This window comes from Euprymna scolopes, chromosome 7 (genome assembly GCF_053919585.1).
Source record: "Euprymna scolopes isolate OS-2025 chromosome 7, ASM5391958v1, whole genome shotgun sequence".
Lineage (NCBI taxonomy): Eukaryota > Metazoa > Mollusca > Cephalopoda > Sepiida > Sepiolidae > Euprymna > Euprymna scolopes.
In genome coordinates, this window is record NC_136488.1 from 162056596 (window position 1) to 162082738 (window position 26143).

The 26143-nt window shown below is 37.7% G+C and overlaps 1 protein-coding gene across 3 annotated transcripts in view; it reads right to left on the reverse strand.

The window, feature by feature from the left end:
• The window catches only part of LOC145280117 (ras-related protein Rab-23-like), a 296207-nt gene that overhangs the window by 40892 nt on the left and 229172 nt on the right, over positions 1-26143 (reverse strand). For all 3 annotated transcript variants that reach the window (XM_080131872.1, XM_080131870.1, XM_080131869.1), the window contains 2 exons: positions 20247-20609; positions 2587-2672 (listed from right to left, as the gene is read on the reverse strand). In XM_080131872.1, coding sequence (XP_079987998.1) covers positions 2587-2672; positions 20247-20413 — 253 coding nt within the window. In that variant the 5' untranslated portion in view covers positions 20414-20609. The remainder of the gene's footprint in view (positions 1-2586; positions 2673-20246; positions 20610-26143) is intronic.

A 26143-nucleotide genomic window follows, 5' to 3' on the forward strand; every position in this document is an offset into this window, starting at 1 on the left:
ATATTGCCGATGTGGGCGGCAATTAAATAACTACCGATCATACCCCCATTAGAAGTCCATTGCGATGGGATGTGTCTCCTAGCGACTTCGGCTGCAGGGAGACAGGGTAGTACATGTCAAGGATTCGTCACTTGATACTTAGCCCAAGAGGTGAGGGGCCGGGAACCGGCCCAGCACCTGTTGGACTGAGGTACGCCGCCTGGGTAATACCTATGAGGTCCACCCTCCCAGGCCTTGCCACCGGGCTTTCCGGTGGGGCAAGTTTATTGCTTGCTGCCTGAGGCGCTCCGACCGGGGAATGCCGATGGGGTTATTCAGGCAATTTTTAAAATTGCAGAAGTGCCCCTTCTTTAGGGGAGCCTGTGAGGTTCCCACTTTCCAGGCCTTGTGCCACATATTGCTGATGTGGGCAGCAATTAAATATATACCCCCATTAGTAGTCAAAAATATTACAACATATCTTATATATATCTCTCTATGTTATATATCTTTATGTTATATTTATACATATATATCTTATACATGTCTAATTGTATACATATATATCTTATATATTTTGTATTAACTAATAATCGTAAAGATAGTACGAATAAATAAAAATGTAAATATAGGGTGTCCCAATAAAATGGATACGCTCTTTAAATCATCTCGACTTGCTACATGAATACGCTATACCACGTTCCCAAGAGATGTTTAGGAATAAAGAATGGCACTTTCAGCGAGATGGAGCACTTCCCCACTATTATCATGACGTAAGAACATATCATGATAGTCACTTGCGAAACGAATAGTTAGGACGAAGAGGAAGTATCGAGTATTGTTCACGCTCTCCGGATTTGACCCCCCAATGGATTGGGAGGGGGGCGGGGGTAAGGGGGCATGTTAAACACAGGATTCACACCACAAAACGAGCTACAATGAATGAGTTGAAAGCAACCATTGAAAGAAGATGTGTCAACATACCAATTGAACTGATTAGGAACGTTTTCGATTCAATCCGTGAGCGTTGTAAGTTGTTCATGGGCTACAATGGCCAACAATTTGAACACTTTCGATATTTAGCTGGTTTCTCTATTTGTTCACAGTATTTTGATGCATGAAACTTTTCTTTCTTATAATAAATGTTGGTTTTATGGTCATTTAAAGAGTGTATACATTTTATTGGGACACCTTGTAAATAAAAGTAATACTAATAACAAAGAAGCGGGGGGGGGTGATCAGCAGAAGAATGGATTCGACCAAACACTATATAAAACAGTAGTTTGTAAATAAGCACAAATTTGTGGAGAAAGAGACGAGGGACACATGTAAAGAAATATTTTTTAGACGACATGAATTCCTAAGCCTAAATTTATCTGAAGGAAAAAAACTAAATAAAAAATATTTTTGTTCATGTGTTTTAAGAGAGGTGGTGTTTGATCAACACTGCTGGGGAGCTGGGATTTAATACACTGTTTTGTTTTTAAATCCCCGAAAGAGTGTTTCATGGTAAACAACTGATGATCCCCTTTAAGGACATTGGTACTATTGTTTGTCCATATACGTAAAACTACACAGGGGATTAATTGACTTATTGACAAAATAATGTTCCAACGAAGGGCATTTTTAAAGATAGTTTTAAAGGTTTTATTTAAAGAAACATCCAAGACTGTATATGTACAGGGTGAGTCAGGGGGAAACGGATGTTTTAGAACGCTCCTTGCTCTCCTTGAGTAAGGGATATTCTATAATGGAATAGTTTTTTTTTTTACAAAGGCATCACCACTTATCGAGGATAAGGATTAAAGAGTATACAGTAGACAATTGGACAATAAAGTAATCGTTAGTAATGGTAAATTTGTTAACTTATATAGAACGGCTCATCAAAAACTTATTTACATTAGACTTGAAGACAACCAGTTTGTGGTCAGTTGGAAAGCCGGAAAACGAACGACAATTCCATAGGCGTAGTAAATTAGTAAATGTTTAGTAGTTAGTAGTTTAGTAAATGTTTTTATGTATATTATAGATTTTTTATTGAAATATTCGCAGAGTTTGTTCTCTTTAAAAACATCCGTTTCCTATAACCCAACCTGTATATATATATATATATATATATATATATATATATATATATATATATATATATATATATATATATATGCAGTAGGAAGGCGGGCTCGAACCCAACCACGAAGAAGGAAAAGAATGTGAAAAAAAATGACGTCTTTGCCGTTACGTCCATCGCCAAACTGGAAGTGACGAAAGTTTAGATTAAGGTTAGTCAATCGAAAAGAGGGATGACTTTCAAAAATATCAGCGAAAAAAGCGACCCCTCCCTGTAGAAAAGTGCTCAGTCGAGGGTGAAGGAATTAATGTTTTTAGCCAATTTTTCGATATTTGTCGTCCCATACCGATCTCGTGAAACGATACCGATCTCGTGAAAATCCGTCGCTTATATATATATATATATATGTATGTATGTATGTATGTATGTATGTATCTGTGAGTCCGTGAGGTCATGCTTATGCTACGCTCATATGATATACATATGATATGTGATAATATTACAGGGGTATCTAGCGAATAAATAAAATTGAATGTTACCTCGGTAGTAGGCTTTGGTGATGGCATCAAATTCTTCTTGTCCTGCCGTGTCCCACAACATCAATCGGATATCCTGAGAATTCAGTCTGAAACAGAAATCAACAAGAAAATTCAATCAAAAATTAAGAATGAAATTGATGATGCTGTTGTTAAATAATGTAGTTCCTCAATTAATAATATTGTGCAACACTAAAAAAAAAACAAAAAAAACTTCAGAACATTTGTGGTCATTTTGACATGCACGGAAAATCCATGCCTGGCCTTCTTTTTGCCGAACTAGGTACATTTTGTTGCAAAATTGTCACCTTCGAGAATTTTGCAGAAAATCTTAATGACGTGAGTGATGAACATGGCGAGAGATTCCATCAGGATATTTCAATGATGGAGAAACGTTTCAACGAAAAATTGAACCATTAGATGTTGGAATATAAAAACGGAAGATGACACTCAACACGAGAGGGTTAAGAGGACAAATGTTTAAACTGGCAATTCTGTGTTTTTCATTCATAACCAATATTAATAAAATATGTTGTTAATGTAACGTATTGGTAAAAGCAAAACCAATTTACTAAATAAACAATAACAAAAACATTATCTAAACATTTATTGAATTAAAATAAGTTTTAAAAAATAATTAGAATTTCACGATAAATTACAACAGGCATGTTTTTTGTATTCATTTGAAAATGTAATCATTGAATTGAATATAGTCAATATTTAAAATTATATTAGAAATTAATAAAAACATGTATATAAATATAGATTAGTTTACACTGCAATTGATTTAAAATATACCGGTTTAAATAAATAATATAATCAATAAATGTTTTAAGAAATCAATTAATTAAAAAAATAAATAAAATAAAATTATTAAATTAGAAAGTAATGACAATTTATTTATTTATTTGCGGAATAAAATATACAAATTACTCATCTCCAAAAAATTCCAATAATTAAATAATATATAATAACATTTTATTAGTACAGTTTAAACTAATAACGCATCTAAGGAAAATGATTATAATATATAAGGGAGATAATACAGTATACTTCTGATATAGAGTAGCGTCTCTTGAACGGAGAAAAATTAAACAAATGTATCGAAAAATTAAGAAATCTTTCATTTTAATGAAAATAAATGGTTATTAATCTGTAATATAAATCTCACCTGTCTGTTTAAATGTATGTATGTATGTATGTATGTATGTATGTCTGCCTAAAACATTTGACAGAAACGACGGATTTTCACGAGATCGGTATCGTTTCACGAGATCGACATGGGACGACAAATATCGAAAAATTGAATAAAACTTTTCTGAGCACTTTTCTACAGGGAGGGGTCGATTTTTTCGCCGATATTTTTGAAAGTCATCGACTATTGACTAACCTTAATCTAAACCTTCGTCACTTCCAGTTTGGCGATGGATGCAACGGCAAAGACGTCACGTTTTTTTTACATTCTTTTCCTTCTTCGGGGTCGTGTTCGAGCCCGCCTTCTTACTACCACTTTTTAAAATTTTTTGCTGAACACACACCTCCAAACACCCGGGCAACGTCGGGCACCCAGGCTAGTTCTAATTAAATCGCAGTAATAGCAGCGTGTTTAAACGTGAAAACAATATATATATATGATAAAAATATTTATTCATGCAATAAATTAGGTTATAGCTGAGAAAATATTTAAATCTGACTTAGCAACTAAAATATCGTTGACAAATTCAATAAATTTAAACGGACCAAGTAAAGATTAGATACCCCGGTAGCAGACGACAAAGATAGGCGCATATTTCCATTGACACCGGTTGTTCGACCTTGGCATTGCCGTTGGTTGGTTGTAAACACGTCAAATAGCAGACATGACCGAATTTTCGCGAGCAAGATTTTTTAAAAATATATTTACAAAACTTTTTAACATTTAAAAGAAAAAATATATATTTACAAAACACTTTCTTTAATATTAAATATTTACAAAACTTTTAAGGATTAAAAAAAAAAACAACAACTTTTCTATTTACGCAAAACTTCTTAATGTAAGTAATAAAACGAACGTATCGTATTTAAACAAAATATATTTAAATAAATGGGTGTCTTTCTGGGTGCGTTCTTTTTATATATTTACAGACGGAGGGAGATGGACACACACAAACACACACACACACATACACACACACAGACACTTTCGCTTTTATAGATAAACTAGCATTTCAGCCCGGCGTTGCCCGGGTATTTGGAGGTGTACGTTGAGCAAAAAAGAACAAAAAAAAAACCGGTCAATTTTTTAAACTTTGATCCCTATTATGACCACTTAAAATTTATTGTTTTGGGCTCAAATCAAGTTATTAAGTTAGATCCATGTCCAAGGAACCTATATCTAAAATTTCAAGTGCTTAGACCCCAAATTGTTGGAGGGGTGTGGTAGAGTTCTCAAATGTCAAATCGTTGAACTTTGACCTTTTAATCGCCAAATTTCTGGCCGAAAACTGATCAGATCGATTTTCCCAAATCTCAGTACCGTGTATACCAAATTTCGAGTCTGTAGACTGAAAATTGACAGAGTTATTGCGTATGGAAATGTACACAGACACACACACATACATTTTCACTTATATATATATATATATATATATATATATATATATATATATATATATATATATTCTGTGTATTTGGGATTGTTTTACTCTTTTATTCATGTTGAATTCACCTATTCGTAACAATCATCATCATCGTCATCATAAATGCTCCTTCATATATATTCTACATGTACGTGTATGTGTGGGTGTGTGTGCATATGTATGTACATGCGTGTATTTATGAATGTATGAGTGTATGTGCATGTTGTCATGTGTACTTTTTCTTGCGTATGTATGTTTGCGTTCATCTGTTTGTATGCATGCTTGTATGTGTACGTGTATATCTTTATTTCGATATGTGTGTGGGGTGGAGAGGACTCCCAAAAGCCCTGTTAAGGCAACCCCTCTGGGTGAAGCAAATCTCTTATTAAAAAAAATACATAAAGTGGGAGACCAGTACCCGCATTAAGCTGGTCTGCATTTTGACTTGTTGCTGGCTATCTTGCTCATGCTTGTTGCTGGATCTCGACATTTTGAATCGATAGAGAGACTTAGCTGTCGTACAAAGCTAAAACTCTGTAACATCATCTTTGTATAGATACTTCCTCAGGCATTTGTCTATAAAAATTGTCCGTGACGATGGAAAAAGTGTCATGTGTGTAGCCCTGAAATGCTGGAAGCATGTAATAATTGATCTGCCATCATTCTATATATGCATAGGTGTGTGTATGCATGTATGTATGTATGTATGTATGTATGTGAATATATCTACTAGTGTATGTATGTGTATGTATACCTATTTGTATATATATGTATATATGTATGTGTGTATATATTTTTATTTATTTATTGTGTATACATGTTTATGTGTGTTTGTATGTATATACATATATATATATATTTGTGTGTATGTATATGTATATATGTATATATATGTATGCGTATAGGTGCATATATGTGTATGTGTACGTATATGTAGGTAACTTTATGTGTATCTATGTATATGTGCATACATGTGTACGTATATGTATGTGAATATGTATGTATATGTGTGTATGTATTTGTATATGATAGTATATATGTGTATGCATATATATGTATATGTGTGTATGTATATGTTTGTATGTATGTGTTATATGTATTGTGTATGTATGGATGTGTGCATGTGTGCATGTGTGTATGTTTATGGGTATGTATGTCTATGTATGTGTGTATATGTATATATATGTATGTATGCCAAGGACCGTCTTCTCTCATGGACTTTCAGTGACTGAGGGAGTGGCACTCGTCTGACAAGACATTGCAATCATCATCATATATATATATATATATATATATATATATATATATATATATATATATAAAGCTGAATGTGTGTGTGTGTGTGTGTGTGTGTGTGTGTGTGTGGTCACGGATAGGCTACTATATGGTTGACTATTTTAAAAAACTGATTACATATAATGATAGAAGATGTATCGAGACACAGGAATGGGTATGTTTGATCTGGCAGAACGGTGGTTCATTAAAATTGTGGGGTCTGCGTTCGCGCCTGGTTCACAAAGTATGAAAATAAATTTAAAAATAATAAAAAAAAACGTTTACAAGTGTTTTTGATATAGATGTACATAAGAATACTTTGATAAGTACGTTTTAACTTAAATAGGGATGGTATAATAAAATTGTGGGGCCTGTGTTCGCGCCTAGCCTCCATAGAATGGAAATAGACACAAACTTTAATAAAGACTTTTCATATGCATCTGCGTAAATATACTTTGATAATTATGTTTCAGTTTGAAGAAATATGGTATAATAAAATTATGGGGTGTTCGTTCGCGCCGGACCTCCATAGAATGAAAATATGTCACAAAGTTTAACAAGGTTTTTTGAATATAGATCCACAGAATATTGTGATAAGTGTTTCAGTGTGAACAGGTATGGTATAATAAATGATGGGGTTTATCTATTTTATTTTTACTTTCATCATATTTTGCTTTGGTTTTGATACCCCCTAATTCGCAGCTATCTCTTTACAACCCTTCCTTTTCATAACCTATCATACTTTCATAAATCAGAGTCCATTTTCTGTAGGCTGTTTCTGAACTCAGTCAACCACGGGTACTTTTTCTAGTATATATATATGCTTATTCAGTTATATTCCACCTTGAACGGAGAAAAATTAAAATAATATATATACCGCTCCCCATGTGGGGGTACCAAATTGGTTAAAGGGAAAATTATTCCGAACTCCCATTTTGGTAAAAATGAACTTTCGTAAATAATTGAATCCATTCAAGACGTATCGCAAAAACAAAAACAAATAACATATACGTAAATCGCGATATATCCGAATAGTCAGCGAGGTGGACGAGGGGTAAGGATTTAGGCTTCTTACTATGGGGTCCCGATTTCGAATCTTGCTAGATTCAGCCACATCACTCTATATAACCATATAAGATATTAACTGATATATACAAAATAATGAAAAGAATATGCTCTCGTCATAGTCCTAATCATAATATAACCACCCATTTGAAAATTCAATTAATATACACCAGTGAAGCAAAAATTTCAGTTTATTCTCAAGACTTATAAGACTTAAAAATGAAAGATTGTCTAATCAAAATCTTGTAATGGATTTGATCAAATGAGGAGAAATTGTTCTTGACTAAAGTATTAAAAACAACTTTTGTCTAAATCTGGAATGCACCGTTTTAGGGAACTTGATTTATATGTTTGACTTCGTGGTAACGAAGACTTAAAAAGGAAATAAACGTAGACACGCATGCGCGTATCAACAGGACGTTTTCAACTCAGTTTCAAACTGACGTCGGCTGCCATTGATGTCTTTGTTCTGGCGGTCGTTTTAGTTTCTTTCTCCAGACTTATCGACTACATTTTTTTTTCTTTTTATCGGCAGCAAATACTTCAATAAATAAATCAAACGTCTGCCATTACAAAGATTTTAATAAAAACGATTAAAAGAAGATAAAGCAAAACATAATTGTGAAGGTCGGTTCATCTAGAAAAAAAAAATCTTTATTAAACTAAACCAGTATTTGGAAAAGAGATGGAAGTGCTTGCTTGTTTATTTTATTTTATTTTATTTTTACACGGTGGTCACCACTTATCAAGGCCCGGAAGCCACTCAGGGATAAGGATTATTACAAGTACAGTACGTTAGTGTGGAAATTTAATGAAGTGTTTACTTAAGAGGGCGGTTCATTAAGAATTTGTTAACGTTGGACTTGAAGACATCCAAGTTGTAGTCCGGTGGGAAGCAGGCAGACGGAACAGAGTTCCACAGGCGTGCACTTCCAAGAAAGAAGCTTTGTTCATGGAATCTACGTTTTGATTTAGGCACAGATAAAGAGTGGGGGAAATTTTTCACAGTGGATTCAGCTAGACGGGTGTTTTTCGTGAAGGATTGGCGAGGGGGGACCAGAGATTGGAGTTCAGACGAGCACCTGCCATGGAAATAACGATAAAACAAGGATAGGCTCGCAACGTCTCTTATGTGGGAGAGAGGTTGCAGGGTAGAGAAAAGGACATCCCCCACTAAGCCACGAAGTCTATTTTGTACTCTGTCAAGGCAGGATAGGCTGTTTTTAGCAGCTCCTGCCCAGATATGGCAGCAGTATTCTATCCTTGGACGTACTTGGCTTTTATATAGATAGAGAATTGCATCAGTAGTGAGATATCTTCTGGAGCGGTAGAAGGATCCCACCATCTTTCCAGCGACCTTGGCAACAGACTTGATGTACGTGTTTCATTTCAGATCAGGAGTAAAGGACAAACCCAGAAGCTTGTCAAAACATGGGGCTTCTCCATTTCAATTGATGCCAGATGGGGATCAGAGCGTTGATGATGTAAAGATAGGAGTTTGGTCTTAGATGCATTAAAGGTAACCAGCCACGTCTTCCCCCACTGAACCACACGTTCGAGATCAGAGGAGAGAGAATCAGAGAGAACTTTGTCATTTACAGTCTTTGATATGTTGCCGTAGATGGTCGTGTCATCAGCATAGATGTCAACGAATGATTTAAGTATGTGTTTAGTTTTGTTGTGTGTGTGTGTGTGTGTGTGTGTGTGCATGTGTGTGTGTGTGCGTGTGCGCATGCGCGTGTGTGTGCATGTTGTAGTCTTATTTTGTTTTAGGATTTGGTTTAGTCCTTTTGGCTAGGAGCGACGTTTAGTATCTGTTCTGATGCTACATTTCATCTGTTCTGTCTGTGACCCGCGGATGAGAAACTCTTTTAGTCCGAGAAAATTTTTATTTTCGTCACAATTCAGTGTATCTAACCTTTTCAATAACAAAAATGAATATCTTTATGATGCCTCCGTTCAGCCTCAAGAGACAATGGATACCCCCTGTAAGGGTAGCTGCGCATGAAATTGTGAGACAAAGGTTGTGCAATCCCTAACCTCACTTCTCCTGAATCGGCACTGCTTGAGTCCAGTGGCACGGAGAAGTCCAAGACGACTAGACACAATGCCGAGATAAGCAGAGAGCACATACAACACCTGAAAGTCTCAAATGGTCACCCATTTTAATACTGACCAGGCTCAACGTAGCTTAACTTTGGTGATCTAACGGGAAAACCATGTGTCAACGTGAATTATGCTGCATATAAATGTTTTTATATAGAGAAGTAAACGTTCGCCGACAGTTTTCTTCAAGGCTTTATTTTGGAGAGAATTTACTGAGAAGAGAGAGACTAATATTTTCTTAGCTAATTATTTGGTTATTTCTTAACTGAAATGAGTGATACACATGGACAGAGACATTAAGGTAACATTTTGCACTGAGATTACAACGTTCTCTACATTATGGGCCAATTTTCCCGCGCAACCCATGGCCAAACTCGCGTTATTTGATGTTTCAAAATTGGCTTCCACAGAGAGACTGATTTGAAAACCTTTGTGTCTCTCAGCTACAAAAAAAAAAAAAAACCAACAAAAAAGCGTTCTGTTTTGCGTACGACATTTAGTGTTCATCTTATATGTCAGCCATCTTTGACTCAACCCTGGGAACATTTCCACATTGTATATTTGGGTTATAAGGCACTAAGTGTGACCCTTGTCAAAATTTACACTAGCTGATTTAATCACTATGCAACATACCCTTTCTTGAGAAACTGGATTTTCTCGACATTTAAAACTCTGCTCTCGTGGGGAGGCAAATAAACACTGAGTGCTGACCTGGGCGACTGGCGGTATAGAAATAATAACGTGCAGAAGCGGCGGTGACGGTTGAGAAAGAACTGGAAAAGGCAATTCTTGAACGCTTTCTAAAAGTGGAGGTAGGGATGAACAATGGCAAAGTTTTCTGCTTAGAATTCCTTCAAACGATCTTTAAGAGATTGACCACAAGAACAAGGCAGCGGGAAATAATACAGTGGAGCAAACACATCGAACCGTGAAACCAGTAGTGAAAAGAAAAGGGAAATCGCCAGTTGAACTGATATTTGGGTATCGTCATGCCTTCAGTCGGACAGGGAAAGGGAATAGTATCACAAAAGACAATTTTTACGTGTAGGCGGAGGAACCTGAAATCGGCATGAACAAATAACGATGAGGAAGAGCCGGTAGCAATCTGAAATCGAGAAGAGATTTATGTGAAGATGCTCAACGTGAAATTTAGAACTCACTGGGATACAGGTGTAGTGACTGAATTGCAGTCACCTAAGCAATCTGATTGTTGACGAGATGCATTGAGGCTGGCCCATTCAATTGATGAAGACATAGGGACGGACTGAGAATGGAGCAGGATTGAAATGTATAAGATAACATCGACTAAAACTTATCTTGCACCGTGAATGGAAATAGCCTCGTTTTATGAAATGTGGTTAAAAAGTAGTACAAACCTGACCTTGTACAACGTGTCGTTCGTTTCAGGAAAAGGACAAGGAAAAAAAAATAGCCATTCCTGCTATTTATGGACTGGTGGTCACGTGAGATAATGCGTGTTGGGGGAAAAATGCAAATGAGATGCAATCTGTTTTTCAAATAAAAAGCTTGTGTGTCAGAGAGAGAGAGAAAGAGAGAGAGAGAGAAAGAGAGAGAGAAAGAGAGAAAGAGAGAGAGAAAGAGAGAGAGAGAGAGAGAGAGAGAGAGAGAGAGAGAGAGAGAGAGAGAGAGTGTGCCCCACTGGCAGAAGTAAGTTCTGACAGATGTGCACTAGAGTTTGATACCGAGAATTGCGAGAAAGAGAGCATAACGGTTGGGAATTCTTTCTTTGAACTTTACTTTCTTCTTAATATGTTGGACCATGGCCATGAGCGACAAAATTCTTTCAACCTTCGCTGACAACGGTATCAATATTCCTTCGTCTATCCACCTTCCAACTTCCTTCTCAAACTGCGACCCTATATCTCCTGTTAGCGTGCTTTTGTAGCAGCTAATCCGATTTGTCAACATAGGTGGTTCTGTGCTCCATCGCCACTTTACCATCCATTTATCAGCATCAAAATTGGTCCAAAAGTCCTCATCCTCAATCAGACATGGCCTATAAAGGGAGGCAGAAGTAGCTTGGGAAGTGGCGAATTATGGAAAGGAGAGGAAAGAGTATAAACTCCAGTGAATTACTGATAGTTACTACTACTACTACTACTACTACTACTACTACTACTACTAATTCTGATTTCGTTTATCAAGGTCTCTCTGGAAAGGGATGGGATTCATGTCCCGAGGATTTCCCAGGAGCTTCAAAGATCAAGGGTTTTCCTAAGAATGTTGGTCGTACCTACAATAGCAGAGGTTTGAAGGCCGCCTAAAACATCAGGGATTTGTAGTTTTTTTTCAATTGTCCTTCCAGACGACTTGATACTACTCTTAGTGTACCAACTACGACCGGGATTATTTGTGTTTTAACCCTGTATATCTTCAAGGCCAATGGAGCATAATTGCTCCACTTCTCGTTCTCCTTCTCTCTCACATTCTTGTTCCAAGGTACTGAAAAGTCTACAATCTGCCAGTTTTTTGAGACTTTGTCAATGACGACCGAATTCGGACGATTATGTTTCCATTGCTTGGTCGTTATGACACTTTTGTCCCACAATACCTCTGCCTTTGCATCCTCACTTGTTCTCACTTCATCAGGCACATCCTCAAACCATTTTCCAGCACACTTCACCCCAACCTTTTTACACACCTCCCAATATATCCGGACTCCCATGCTTTTTGCGGTACTCTCTCTGGGCCAGTCCACTACACCCTGCTGCAAGGTGCGCAATTGACTCTAAGGTCTTATCACAAATCCGGCATTCTGCAGCAACTTCCTCTCCTAGAACCACTTTTTTGAACAATCGTTTTCCTAATGCCTGCTCTTGTGCTGCACAAACAAAAGCTAATAATAATAATAATAATAATGATAATAATAATAATAATAATAATAATAATAATAATACAGAAGACATAGAGAATAAAATCATCTAGGAGAACCCCAAGACAACTCCAAGAAAAATGTCAAACTGGAAAGCACCAGGTAATGACGGAATACCCATATACTAGTTAAAAAAAATTCACAACACTACATCAAAACTAATTCAGATCCTGAAAAGATGTATCTACGAAGCAGACCTGCCAAGATGGATGACTAAAGGTAGAACAACACTGCTACTAAAAGAGACGGAAGAAGGATCTGTCCCCAGCAACTACAGACCTATAACTTGCTTACCAACGATGTATCATATGAACAGTAAAACTGAGAGAACAAATTTAGCCTTAAAAATCGTGCACTATTGCCGGAGGAACAGAAGGTTGCTGAAAAGGCAAATTTAGCAATGTCCTCAATGTATTTTTTTCAGTTCATATTGCCCAGGAATGTTAAGCCTAGGAGTTTGAAAGAAGAATTTTCAAGTAGAGTGTTATTTGTCATGGATATCGGTGGTTGGAGAGGCGTATTGTAATCGTTAAAGGAGAGCAGCTTCGTCTTACTAGCATTAAATGTTACCATCTATTTATAGCACCATTCCACTAAGTCTGGAGGTCATTTTATAACGATTCTGCTATTTTCTTAAATGTGTATGCATCTGTTCTTTTCTTGTGCATGTTATAGAATGTTGTATCATCAGCAAATATACCCATCTCGGACACAATATTATCAGGGAGGTCGTTAATGAATATCAGGAATAATAGTGGTCCAAGGATCGACATGGTATATATGTTCAGAGATGACTGTTAAAATACCTGCAGTAAAATGGTATTGCCTAAATGTTTGTCCAAGGTTTGCGAGGTGGTAGACGAGTGCTGATTAATTAAGGTCTCAATGATTTTAGCAAAGAGAGGGAAGAAACCGATAGGGCGATAAGTGAGAGGGTCAGTTCTTTTCACCAGAATTCTTGTACATTGGTATCACAGAGGCCATCTTCTAGCTATTAGGAAAGCAAGATTCAGCAAGGCATTTATCGTAGAGCTTGGAAAGTACGGGGGCTAGGTCAGCTGAACATTTCTTAATTAGCAGAGATGAGATTAGACCCATGTGCCTTGGAGGTGTTTATTTTTTATGATATCACGGACATGAGAAGGGGTGATTTTCACATCATCAAATGTGGCTTCAGTTTCAATAGGGAAATTTGGGATGGAATTGTTTGTTGGCTCTAAGATGGAGTTGGAGGAAAATGGCTGGGCAAGCCGTTCCAACCTTCTCGGTTGCCATACATGCGACCTTCTAGTTGTTGGATAATAAAGGGAATTATCATTTATTTCCTACACTATTATAGATTTTCCAAAAATCACGAGTTCCTATCCTCTGCGATTCTATGCATTCCCTGATTATTTCAGCATGCCTTCCTTTGGCTGTAAGTATTTCTTTCTTACAATAATTTCTAGCATCTATAAATTTTTGCCTATTTGTATTTGACTTATGGCGTAGGAACCAGTGAAATGCATGCTGTCTTTGTGCAATAACAGCTGCACAATCTGTAGTGAACTATGGGGGGGTGAGTCAGACTTGCTATAATACTTTCATATGGGAACATGTGCTTCAATGCCCACTTTGCACCATTTGGTTGTCTTATTGGCACACTGTTCAATAGGAAGAGAGATGATATTGGTCCATGGGGCATCTTGGATGTGTTCTCTGATGGCTTCCTAGTCAGCCTTTTTGTAGTACCTTGTCGTTTTGAACAATGGCTCCTCTTCGGGTTAGGATTTAAGTGTGATATCAACTGATACCACTAGGTGATCTGCGCTTCCAAGTGGATTGTGGGCATTAGTCACACATTCCTCATGTACTGTGGTGAGGAATAGGTCTAGAAATTAAGCTTGCTGGTGTTCACAATCTGCAAGGCTGTTTGTGTGAGGAAATGGGCTATAGAGAAGCTATAAGTGATTTCTAGTATGAATTTTTGCCTACTTGTATTTGACTCATGATGTATGAACCAGGGGAATGCATGCTGTCTTTGTACAATGGCAGCTACATAATCTGTAGTGAACCATGGGGGTGAGTGGGGCTTGCTATAATACTTCCATGTGGGAACATGTGCTTCAATACCCGCTTTGCATCAATTAGTTGTCTGTTCAGCAGGAAGAGAGAAGATATTGGTCCACGGGGCATCTCTGATGTGTACTAATGGCTTCTGAATCAACCCTTTTGTAGTACCTTGTTGCTTTGAGCAACGGCTCTTCACCTTGAGTTTGGGATTTAAGTTTGTTGTCAACTGATACCACTAGGTGGCCTGCGTTTCCAAATGGATTGTTGGCATAAATTACACAATCCTCAGGTACTATGTGAGGAATAGATCTAGAAGTGAAGCCTGCTGGGGTTCATGATTTGGTGGGCGGGTTGGGAACATTACTATAGAGAAACTATGAAGAGAGATGATATTGGTCCATGGGGCATCTCGGATGTGTTCTCTGATGGCTTCATAGTCAGCCTTTTTGTAGTACCTTGTCATTTTGAACAATGGCTCCTCTATGTTTCTCTATAGCCCATGTACAGCATCCAGCTGAATCTGTGTAACCTGAGAAACCAAACCAATTTTTGTCGTGGGCATTAAAGTCACCAAACACATGTATTTAGGTCTTGCTATCTAAGGAGAGTGTTGCATCTATAATATCAGAGACATGATAGATTACAATACAGTCCTGACGGGAGAACGGTAGAGAAAATATAACTAATGCAGTGATGAAAGGCTAGTTGAAAGCACATAAAAGCCTAGTCATCCGATTCAAGATGTTGCCCTCTAGTTAAAGGAAGGGTGCTTTGAATATAGACTCCAAGACCATGCATATATCTATCCGCGTTTTATAGCAGAGAAGGAGGTATCCTGTTATGTTACAGTAGTTAGAGGAGATTGAGGAGTGTAAGTTTGTTTCACTTAATGCTAAAATATCTGGGGAGTTTAGCAAGAGATATGACTCTACATCATCTAGATTACTGTTGTGGTGGCAACCACTTATTTGCATATGCGAATAACATAACACTATAAATGGCAAGCCTAGGTTGGCCTTGGTGTGTCTTACTCACCGGAAGTGACGCCGAAGAGCGTACATGTCCTCCCACCAAGACTCTCTGACTCGACACCGTCATTTGTACATATTGTAAATATACCTTTTCTTTAATACACTTATTATTGCGTTATCTTGTTGTTTGCGTCTTCATTGCATTTCCTTACTAATTATTGTTCAACCTTGCAACCACAACAATTACTTTTAAGCCCACAGATATTTGTGAATCCGGGCCTCAAAGGAGGAGGAGCATTGGTTTTGTTTGGGTGGTTGTCTGGTTTGATCGTGATATTTGTTTGGGTTGTCATTTGATTACGTTTTTGTTTAATTTCAGGTTGCAGGGAGAGTGTTGAACAAAGTAGGCCAGTTTTAAGGCCAAGTATACACACAAAAGCGGTCCATTTAGCTGAGTTCTGCCTAGAAAGTTGTAGCCTCATGAAAGCCCACCAGAGATAGCAGCAGGGTTCCTTTCCATGCATGACATGGCACTACAACTATCCTGATATTATATAGCTGATGATAGAGCAACTGCTCCAAGCACTACCAAAGAGTTAGAGCTCCTTAATATGCAAAACTAATCCCCTACTCTGAATTCTAAAATAATATTCTTTTCTCCCTAATTTTTTTTACAGGTTGTTCACATACAATCACCTAAAATTTAGAATCTAAGCTTTTTTTTTAGTTGAGGGTCCTCATCTATGTGAAAAATGTAGATATAATTTTTTTTCAATTTGACAAATTTCTTTGTCTCCCCGATATATACTCGATTCAAGATTCTGATAAATTCATTGTGAGATGGTTATCTGTATTTTCCCTTTGTGCCATTTTTACTGCTGTAATTTCTACTGTGTTATTTTTCTGGGGACATCTTTCTGCCTGTTTTGCAAACATTTTAATAGTTGCTGCTCTGACGAACTGCAAGCCCTTGTGTCCCCGCTATGTAAATACACCCGACAAACACGACCACCAGCAAAATTCCACCCCTACACAGTAGAGATCACCTGATGTAAAAAAGCCTTCTACTCTAATAGTTTCTTCCCTAGGACTGGTGGACTTTGAAATTCCCTTTCGGGTTCCTGCTTCATTAACTGTACTGGCATGTAGTGTAATGTAAACAGACGTCTTGCTGCCCAACTCCCTACATAGTATCTCGGCAAATTAGGTCCCAGATAGTATCCCGATACATGAAAGTGACACTGCGCCTTGTTTGGTGTGAGAATACAATAATAAAAAAGTTAACTTGCGACGATACTAGAAAACAAAACCATAAAATCCTTTTAGACATGGTAGTAAAAACAAACTCATCCGAACAAGGAGACCGGACATGATCATATTTAACAGGAAGGGAAAACTGACAAATCATGGATTACATCGTCACAGCAAATGACAGAGTGAAGATCAAAGAAAATATTAAGATGTAGTTTGATTGAAGCATTACGTGCGGTGTATATTAAGGCAAATATTAGAAGGTTATCACAATGCAAGAAATGGAAAGTTGTCGGCGTTGAGAAGACAAAAGCAAGTGATTTTCTATAAATTTCTCTTTATATTATTTATTTGTTTGTTTTATTTATTTATTTTTTACAATAGTAAATTTTACTTGAAAAGTCCAAACTTATGCACAGTGATCTGATGTGTGATTGTGTTCTATATTTCGGGGAAAAACCTCTTTGTCAAATTGCAGGTGTTTCAAATCCCTTGAAAACAGTGTGGACTGGTAAAGTTGTTTTGAAGTTATATAGCTGTATGAGAAAAAAAAGAAAAAAGAAAATTAATTGAAGAAAAATATTTGCTTGAACTCCTGCTTTCTCAAGGCTAACTTCAAATATAATTTCCACTGCCCCTTCTCTCAGCTGTCGAAAAACTAGAAACCACGTCGATTTTTTTAAATTCAATTTTTACCCCAAACAAGACACAGTGCCACTTTGAAGTAGGGGGATACTATTGGGGACATAAGTTTCATGGGTATTATGAAGGAAGATGAGCAGCAAGATGTCTGTTCACATTACACTTGAACTTCTGCATGTCAGTACAGTTGGGAAAGCAGAATCCCGGAAGGGAGTTCCAAAGTCTAGCAGTTCTGAGGAAGAAACTATTGGAGTAGAAGGCCTTCCTTACACCTAGGGATCTCTACTGTGTAGGGGTGGGATTTTGCTGCGTGTCGGGTTTGTCCGGGGTATTTAAGTCGAGGGGGCACAAGGGCTTGTAGTTCGTCGGAGCATCCACCATTAAAATACTTGTAGAACAGGCAGAGGGGTGCAACATTTCGTCGATGAGACAGAGGCTGAAGCTTAGATGACAGTTCAGGACCTATTAGGTTGGCGACTCTCTTTTAAACCTTGTCTAGGAGCGAGAGACTAGTGGTAGATGCACCAGCCGAAATGTGACAACAATACTCCATACATGGGCGGATGGTGGCCTTATAGAGGTACAAGATACTTTCAGGTGTAAGTAGTTTTCTAGGAAAGTAGAGAGAGCTGGCCCCCCTCGCGGGGGCACCTTTGTGGCCTTCGGGCCAAGCAAAGACGAGCACAGTGTAGTATCTGTTCCGGCAGATGCTGCAATCAAAGACCATTGCCCTTGTGGCAATCTTCTGGTCCATGTAAGGTCAACCCTACTTGGGCCTTGTGCCTAATTTGCTCGGTGGGGCAGCAAATAAATATCGCCGGCCTCCCTCGCGGGGGCACCTTTGTGGCCTTCAGGCCAAGATCAAAGTGTAGTATCTGCTCCGGCAGATGCTGCAATCAAAGACCATCGCCCTAGTGGCAATCTTCTGGTTCATGCAGGGGCAACCCAACATACCAGCTGGCCATTTCCCACCTCTCGGGAGCTGGTCCCCTTTTCCCTTCCCCCTCCCCCTCTCTCTCTCCACATTAAAAACGGCCTTGTGCCTAATTTGCTCAGTGGGGAAGCAAATAAATACAACCCACCTCCTTCGCAGCAGCCTTGACAATGTTCTCAATGTATTTATTCCAGTTCATGTTCCTTGCTTCTAATTCGTCCTTTTCATAGCAGCGTCTGTTTCCGTATGCAAATTAATGCCATATTGCTATAATATTACTACTAATATTCTACAAACGAAGATCTTTTCTTTCCTTTCCTCATTCCGTCATTCCGTCATCCGACAGGATAGAGAGAGAGAGAGAGAGAGAGAGAGAGAGAGAGAGAGAGAGAGAGAGAGAGAGAGGCGCACTCGTCTGCATTACTTTCACCACATAATCAATTTCCCTAATGTTGTTCAATTCGTGAATAAATATCTCCACAACAAATGGAATAACAATTATTTTATTTATCTAATTTATTTAGTTTTTTTTTTTTTTGGGGGGGGGGTAACTGGGAGTCATACGAAGTGTGTTATTCAATTTTTTATTACCTATTTTTATATATATATATATATATATATATATATATATATATATATATATATATATATATATATATATATATATATATTGCTAACTGGTAGTTTTTTGCTATTGTATTCTGGCGAGAATCCAAAGATAATACATGAAACTTCTCAGAGAACCGAAAGCAATATGAAGCATGAAGACGTTACTGTAATACCAATACTTGAAGGAGCACTATGAACAGTTCGAGAAACTCTGCAAAAAATTAAAAGAAGAAATTGGAGTCAAAAGGGAGATTGACAGCATACAACGTACAACTTCAATGAAAACAACTGAAATATCAACAAATATCATCGATTACCGAAACTAACCCATATAAGAAAAAATAGCCAACTATAGAAAGAACTCTGCACGAATCAAAAGTAACTAAAACTACCATAAATCTCATTATCTCCCATCTATCTAAGCATCCTTACCACGCACGTGCGTGGTAGCACACACTTCGGCTGATACAACACAAAATGAATGACCAACGAAGATGAAAACATCGAAGAGAGGGGGCATCAACTTGATTACTACTAGAGGTACTAAAGAGAGTACTAGAACCTTGGGTAGACTTATTGTCACTCAAATTCCAGAGAAAGCCAACCGTTGTTGTAAGAGATACATCGTAAATAGTAAACGGCTGTTCCGATTACGCAAAATTATTTGCAACAGTTATCGAGAGGAGCAGAGTATGTTAGAAATCTGGAGAAAGTTGTTGCCACTAAAACTCCAAGGAACACGCCTTGTTATATATAGTCAGGGAATAATCCCTGACAATGACTCGTAGCTGAAATAAATATGTAAAGTTAGCGATATTTTAAGAAGTGGAAGAAGATAGAGAGCGCAAAAGTCTCTGATATGAACAGGCGGATATGACGTCAGATAAAAGAGAACAAGAGAGAGAAAGAAAGATAGAGAGAGAGGAAGAAAGAGAGAGAGAGAGAGAGAGAGAGAGGAGGGGCAAACGAAAAAGAAAACTGGACATAATATTTTGCTTACAGTTTGAATATTTTCCGAATAGATGGGGTAAGGTATGACCCCCTAACACGAGTACTGGAGTTGACGCTTCTTCCCGATCTGGATCTCAAAACACGCATGCGACATTTAACCGAGAAAATTACTATTGTTCTAACATTCACAAACGGAAATGCATAAACAAAAAACAAAACCAAAAAAAAAAAAAAAAAAAATGATTCTCCGCAAAAAAGAAAGAAAGCGAAAACAGATGTCGCCGAAATTAACTTACTCAATTTGTCTCTCCAGAAAATCCACTCCGATGGTTTTTTTGTACTCTTTCGTAAATATCCCTTTGCAATATCGCTGAATCATGCTGGATTTTCCGACGCCACCATTACCGACGATGACAACTTTGATTGCCGTCTCGATATCCTCTTCGTGCCTTCCAAACACCATTTCCAGTTTCGTTTATCTCCGACGATCTACAACCGGACTTGGAAATCACTCAACAACCCTCTGTGTGTTGTTAAAAGAAGCGGACGTGTCTCTGGGCATGAACTGGCTGACATCTTTTCTTTCGCCATGTGAGAAGATACGGGAAACATTCAATTCTTTTGTAATAAAAACCATCCACGATTCGATTCTCGGTCCACTGGAAAAGAATTGAAAAAAAAAAAAAATAAAAAAATAAATAAAATAAATAAATAAATAAAAAAATAAAAAAGTAGTAGTAGTAGTAATAATAATAATCATTATTATTATTATTATTAATAATAATAATAATAATAATGATTATTATTATTATTATTATTATTATTATTATTAGTAGTAGTAGTAGTAGTAGTGAAAGGAGCAGATGTATGGAGAAGTGGCGATGAAGTTTGAACTTTTGACTTCTGTAGAAAAAGAAGTACTTCAGAAGTTAAGAGAGGTTCTTCTTAGAGACGATATCATAGAGGTTCCAAGTATGAAGAGTAGTGATAGGCGGAAGGTGAAAAGCGAGGTAAAAATAATTCAAGGAGTAATCCACAACATCGTAAGAAATAACATATCGATTACGGAACTTAACAGGCTTCTATATGCAGCGTCATACGTTATTGCGAATCGTCTTGGTTTATTACAGAAGAAAAAGGGAAAAATGAAGGATAGAAGGCCACACTGGCAAAGGCGGCTTGAAGAAAGTATTAAACGGTGGCGGAAAGACATTGGTAGAATCGAAGAAATAAGAAAAGGAGTTAAACTAGGACAGAAAGCTAAGGACAAGCTTCAAAGGAGGTATAGATTGCTGGAAAAAGGAACGATGAACGTTCTAACAATGTTGAAAGAGAAGGTCCACACTGGTGGTATAAAAATTAGGAACTTTGTTGGAAAAAGTGTTGCATTTCGGCAGAACAACCTTTTTTGGAACAATCAGTCTCAGCTGTATAAAGAATTAAATATTAGTAAACAGGCGGGAAATAACAACACTCCAAATGCAAAAGATGCAAGGAAGTTATGGAGTGGGATTTGGTCTGTCGAAGGGCGATATAATGAGAAGGTTAGCTGGTTGGGAGAGGTCAGAGAAAGGCTATCAGAAATGCAGCAGATGAAGAACGTCGATGACGTTAAAGCTGGCATACGAAGGATGACAAACTGGAAGGCATCTGGTCCAGATGGAGTGATGGGTTTCTGGTTTAAACAGTTTTCATGCCTTTATCCACCTATAGCTGCTGCTCTGCAAAGTCATGAGATGTCCCTGATTGGCTTGTGAAGGGAAGAACAAAACTGATTAGGAAAGATCCTGCAAAAGGAACAGATGCCAATAATTATAGACCACTTACATGTCTGCCATTGATGTGGAAACTGTTGACTGGAATATTTGTGGAGAAAATTTATGAACATCTAGAGAGTAATGGTGTTTTTCGTGATGAACAAAAGGGGTGCCGGAAAGGCTCAAGATGTACTAAAGAGCAACTACTAATTGATAAAGCAATAATGCAGGATGCGAAGAAGAAGAAGAGGAATCTGAGCGTAGCATGGATCTATTACAGAAAAGCTTATGACATGGTTCCCCATTCATGGATACGTGAAACACTATTGATGATGCAGGTTGCTGAGAATATGGTAGGGCTTTTGGAGACAAGTATAGCTCAATGGAAAACGGTGCTGACAGCAAACAAAGAGGAGATGGGTCAGTTTGGCATTAAACGTGGGATATTTCAAGGAGATTCGTTATCACCACTTCTTTTTGTAATGATAATGATGCCACTGAGCATCCTCTTGAAGAGAGAAAAACTGGGGTATAACTTTGGATCTGGTGACAGACGCCTCAACCATCTACTGTTTATAGATGATTTGAAAATATTCTGTAGAAATGAAAAGGAAATGGAGAAACTGGTAGAATTTGTGGGGACATACTCAGAAGACATTGGGATGGAGTTTGGGATTAGTGAATGTGCGGTGCTGGTGATGAAAAGAGGAGTAAAGGTTCATTCGAATGGAATAGTGCTGCCAAATGAAGAAATCATGAAAGAAATAGAAGATACAGGATATAAGTATTTGGGAGGGCTGGAGGGTGTAGGCATCATGAACAGAGGAATGAAAGAAAAAGTCAGGAAGGAGTATCTTAGAAGAGTGAAACTAATTGCAAAGTCGAAACTGTATGGAGGAAACCTAATGAAAGCAGTAAATGCATGGGCAGTCAGTGTTTTGAGATACAGTGCGGGAATTTTAGAATGGTTTGACAAGAATTTGCATGCCATGCATATCAAAACAAGAAAAGTTTTAGCAATGTTTGGTATATTTCACATTCGAAGTAGCGTAGCAAGACTGTATCAAAAGAGGAAAGATGGTAGGAGAGGATTGAAAAGTGTAAAAGATTGTTTTAGAACCGAGGAGATGTCGTTGAAGGAGCATTTGACTAGAAGTGAGGAGTGGATGCTTAAGGTTGTGGCCAATGAAATGGAGGTGTGTGAGACCAAGGCTGATTATGTGAAACGTATGGATAGAGAAAGGGCAGAGGAACTGGCTAGGAAGAAAATGCATGGAAGGTTCTTCCAGGATATAGCAGAAGTGGCTGATGAAAGATCATGGCAATAGTTTAGAGCTGGGTATCTAGCTAAGATTACTGAAGATTTTGTTTGTGCAGCACAAGAGCAGGCATTAGGAACACGATTGTTCAAAAAAGTGGTTCTAGGAGAGGAAGTTGCTGCAGAATGCCGGAATTGTGGTAAGACCTTAGAGTCAATTGCGCACCTTGCAGAGACACGATCGCATGGGACTCCAGATACATTGGGAGGTGTGTAAGAGGGTTGGGGTGAAGTGTGCTGGAAAATGGTTTGAGGAGGTGCCTGATGAAGTGAGAACAAGTGAGGATGGCAAGGTAGAGGTATGGTGGGACAAAAGTGTCATAACGATCAAGCAATTTGAACATAATCGTCCGGATTTAATCGTCATTGACAAAGTCCCAAAAAACTGGCAGATTGTAGACTTCTCAGTACCCTGGGACAGCAATGTGAGAGAGAAGGAGAATGAGAAGTGGAGCAATTATGCTCCATTGGCATTGAAGATAAGGCGGATACACGGGGTTAAAACACAAATAATCCTGGTCGTAGTTGGTACGCTAGGAATAGTATCAAGTCGTCTGGAAGGACAATTGAAAAAACTACAAATCCCCGATGTTTTAGGCGGCCTTCAAACCTCTGCAATTATAGGTACCACCAACATCCTTAGGAAAACTCTAGATCTTTGAAGCTCCTGGTTTGAAGCCGGAATTGAGGGAAATCCTCTGGAAATGAATCCTATCCCTTTCCTGAGAGACGTTCATAAACGAAATCAGAATTATTATTATTATTATTATTATTATTATTAATAATAATAATAATAATAATAATAATAATAATAATAATAATAATAAATAAATAAATAAATAAACCTATCTCTATATCTATAAAAGTGAAAGTGTCTGTGTGTGTGTGTCTGTCTGTCTTTTTACATTTCCCTACGCAATAACTCTGTAAATTTTAAGTCTACAGACTCGAAATTTGATATACAGGGTAGTGAGATTTGGGAAAATCTTTATAATCCATTTTCGGCCAGAAACCTGACTGTTAAAGGGTCAAAGTTCAACGATTTGACCTTTGAGAATACGGGTTCGAGCCTGCCTTCCTACTACCACTTGTTTTTTTTTTTTTTGCTCAACACACACCTCCAAACGCCGGGCACCCATGCTAGTAAATTAATAAATAATCAAGTGACGTCATATATATAGATTCCCACAGTGGGATCCGTAAGTGAGTCTGAGAGGCTCCTCAAGCTCTTTCTCAAAGAGGACCAAATGCTTTATATGGAAAAATTAAATGGTTGTAGACATTTAATTATTGATCTTTTTTATTTTACTGGAAAAAGATATGATACATAACTGCAGGCGCAAAGAGTTTTAGGATGGTGAATGGAAAAGTAAAAAAAAATAAATTAACAAAAAAAAAAATGCAACAATTTTTGATTAATCAAAAACAAAAAAATGGTTGTAAACAAGAAAATATAGTAAAATCACGAACGGGAAAAACTAATAAACAAGTATAAGTTAACATTTGAAATTAATGTTTTTTATATTTATTTTAGAAACTATCTTGTTAGTGCTCCGTGAAAAAAAACAAAAAAACGATGCCCTACTGAGGGGCTCCATGGCCTCCAGAAGTTCGGGAAACCTTGGTCTAGTAGACGAACCCTTATCCACACCTGTCTGATTTAATAAAAATCATTTTATGACGTCATACGGTGTGCATGGTTATCTCCATATCTATTTAAACAGATGACGTAATCGCTTATGACGACATCATTTTGTGACATCATCGCGTGTATATAGCTATACCCGTTTTAATGAAAGATTATTAATTAGTGACGTCATCAATGATGACGTCATCACCTTGCCAAATAACCCAGTGTGCACAATGACAAACATTAAAGAAAACGAAGTAAACAATATCCGCAGTTTTAGTGTACACCCTGGGAAAATATACCAGAAAAAACAGTTGGAAATAAGTCATACACCATACATTATGTGCAACTCCTACAGCTACGTACCTAGAAAACGGATCTATTAAACTTGGCATCGTGGTATGGGACAAGAAGAAGAAAGAAGCAACCTTAGTAGAAGTTAGTCCCCCTCAATGATGCTGGCTTAATCGGAGCTGAGAGTGAAAAGATAACGAAATACCAAGCTCTTATGTATGGCATGGAAGAAATTGGAATCTTAGGAAGATCTCTATCATTCCAGTAATTATAGGAGCAACTAGACTCATGAAAAAGAATCTCAAAAACTTCCTGGTAAATATAATTGGTGAACCAAGTGCAAGAGAGATACAAAAAATTGCACTTAAATAGATGAGTAGAATTTTAAAAAGATCTCCCGGTTAGAATGAATGATAGAGCAAGTGAATGTCTGGCATCCACCTTCCATGTAGTTTATGGTCATCCGCAGGACTAGGTTTACCCACGTTCTTATAGATAGCAAAACATAAAAAGTATTCAGATTTGTGATTGCAACGACAAATAAACAAATGACAAGCGTTGAATCATTTTTAAATTGTTGGACAAAGTGTATTGTAGAATCTGGTCGAGGTCCACTCCAGCCATCGAATGCGATTGGCTACATGAGTGCAGATTGTCTTGGTTCGTACTTGCCTCTGCAAATTGAAAGGGTGCTGGCAGCACTGGACAAACTGTCTGCTTCTGCAATTGCCCAAGCTAGGTATAAGGTTGGAAAGATCGCTGACGATGGAGTGAAGGTACGTTTGATAAACTGGAAGCCGCAACGTGATGTCTGCACACAGGTGGTCAGGGTGTGATAGTTGTGCTCATGCTTAAGAATGACAGAGTTGCAAGGCAGATACTCCGATGATCAGGCAGCTCTATTCAGAGATACACTTCCGGGGAGGGGCATAAAAAATGGACTAAACAAATGCTTGTTCACGATCTTCTGGCTGGTAAGCTGCAGCCAGCGAGAATCCACAACAGCGACAGTGATACAAAGAAATCAATTAATAATTCCTGCTATCATGAAATGTCAGAACCCTTTCAGATAATGAAGAACGACGATATGATAAATTTACATTTCCAAATAATGGGGGATCACTTTTTATATTAATTTATTAACGACAACCGGTCGTTTAAAGCACACCCGAAAACTCCAGCAAGACAAGTTCA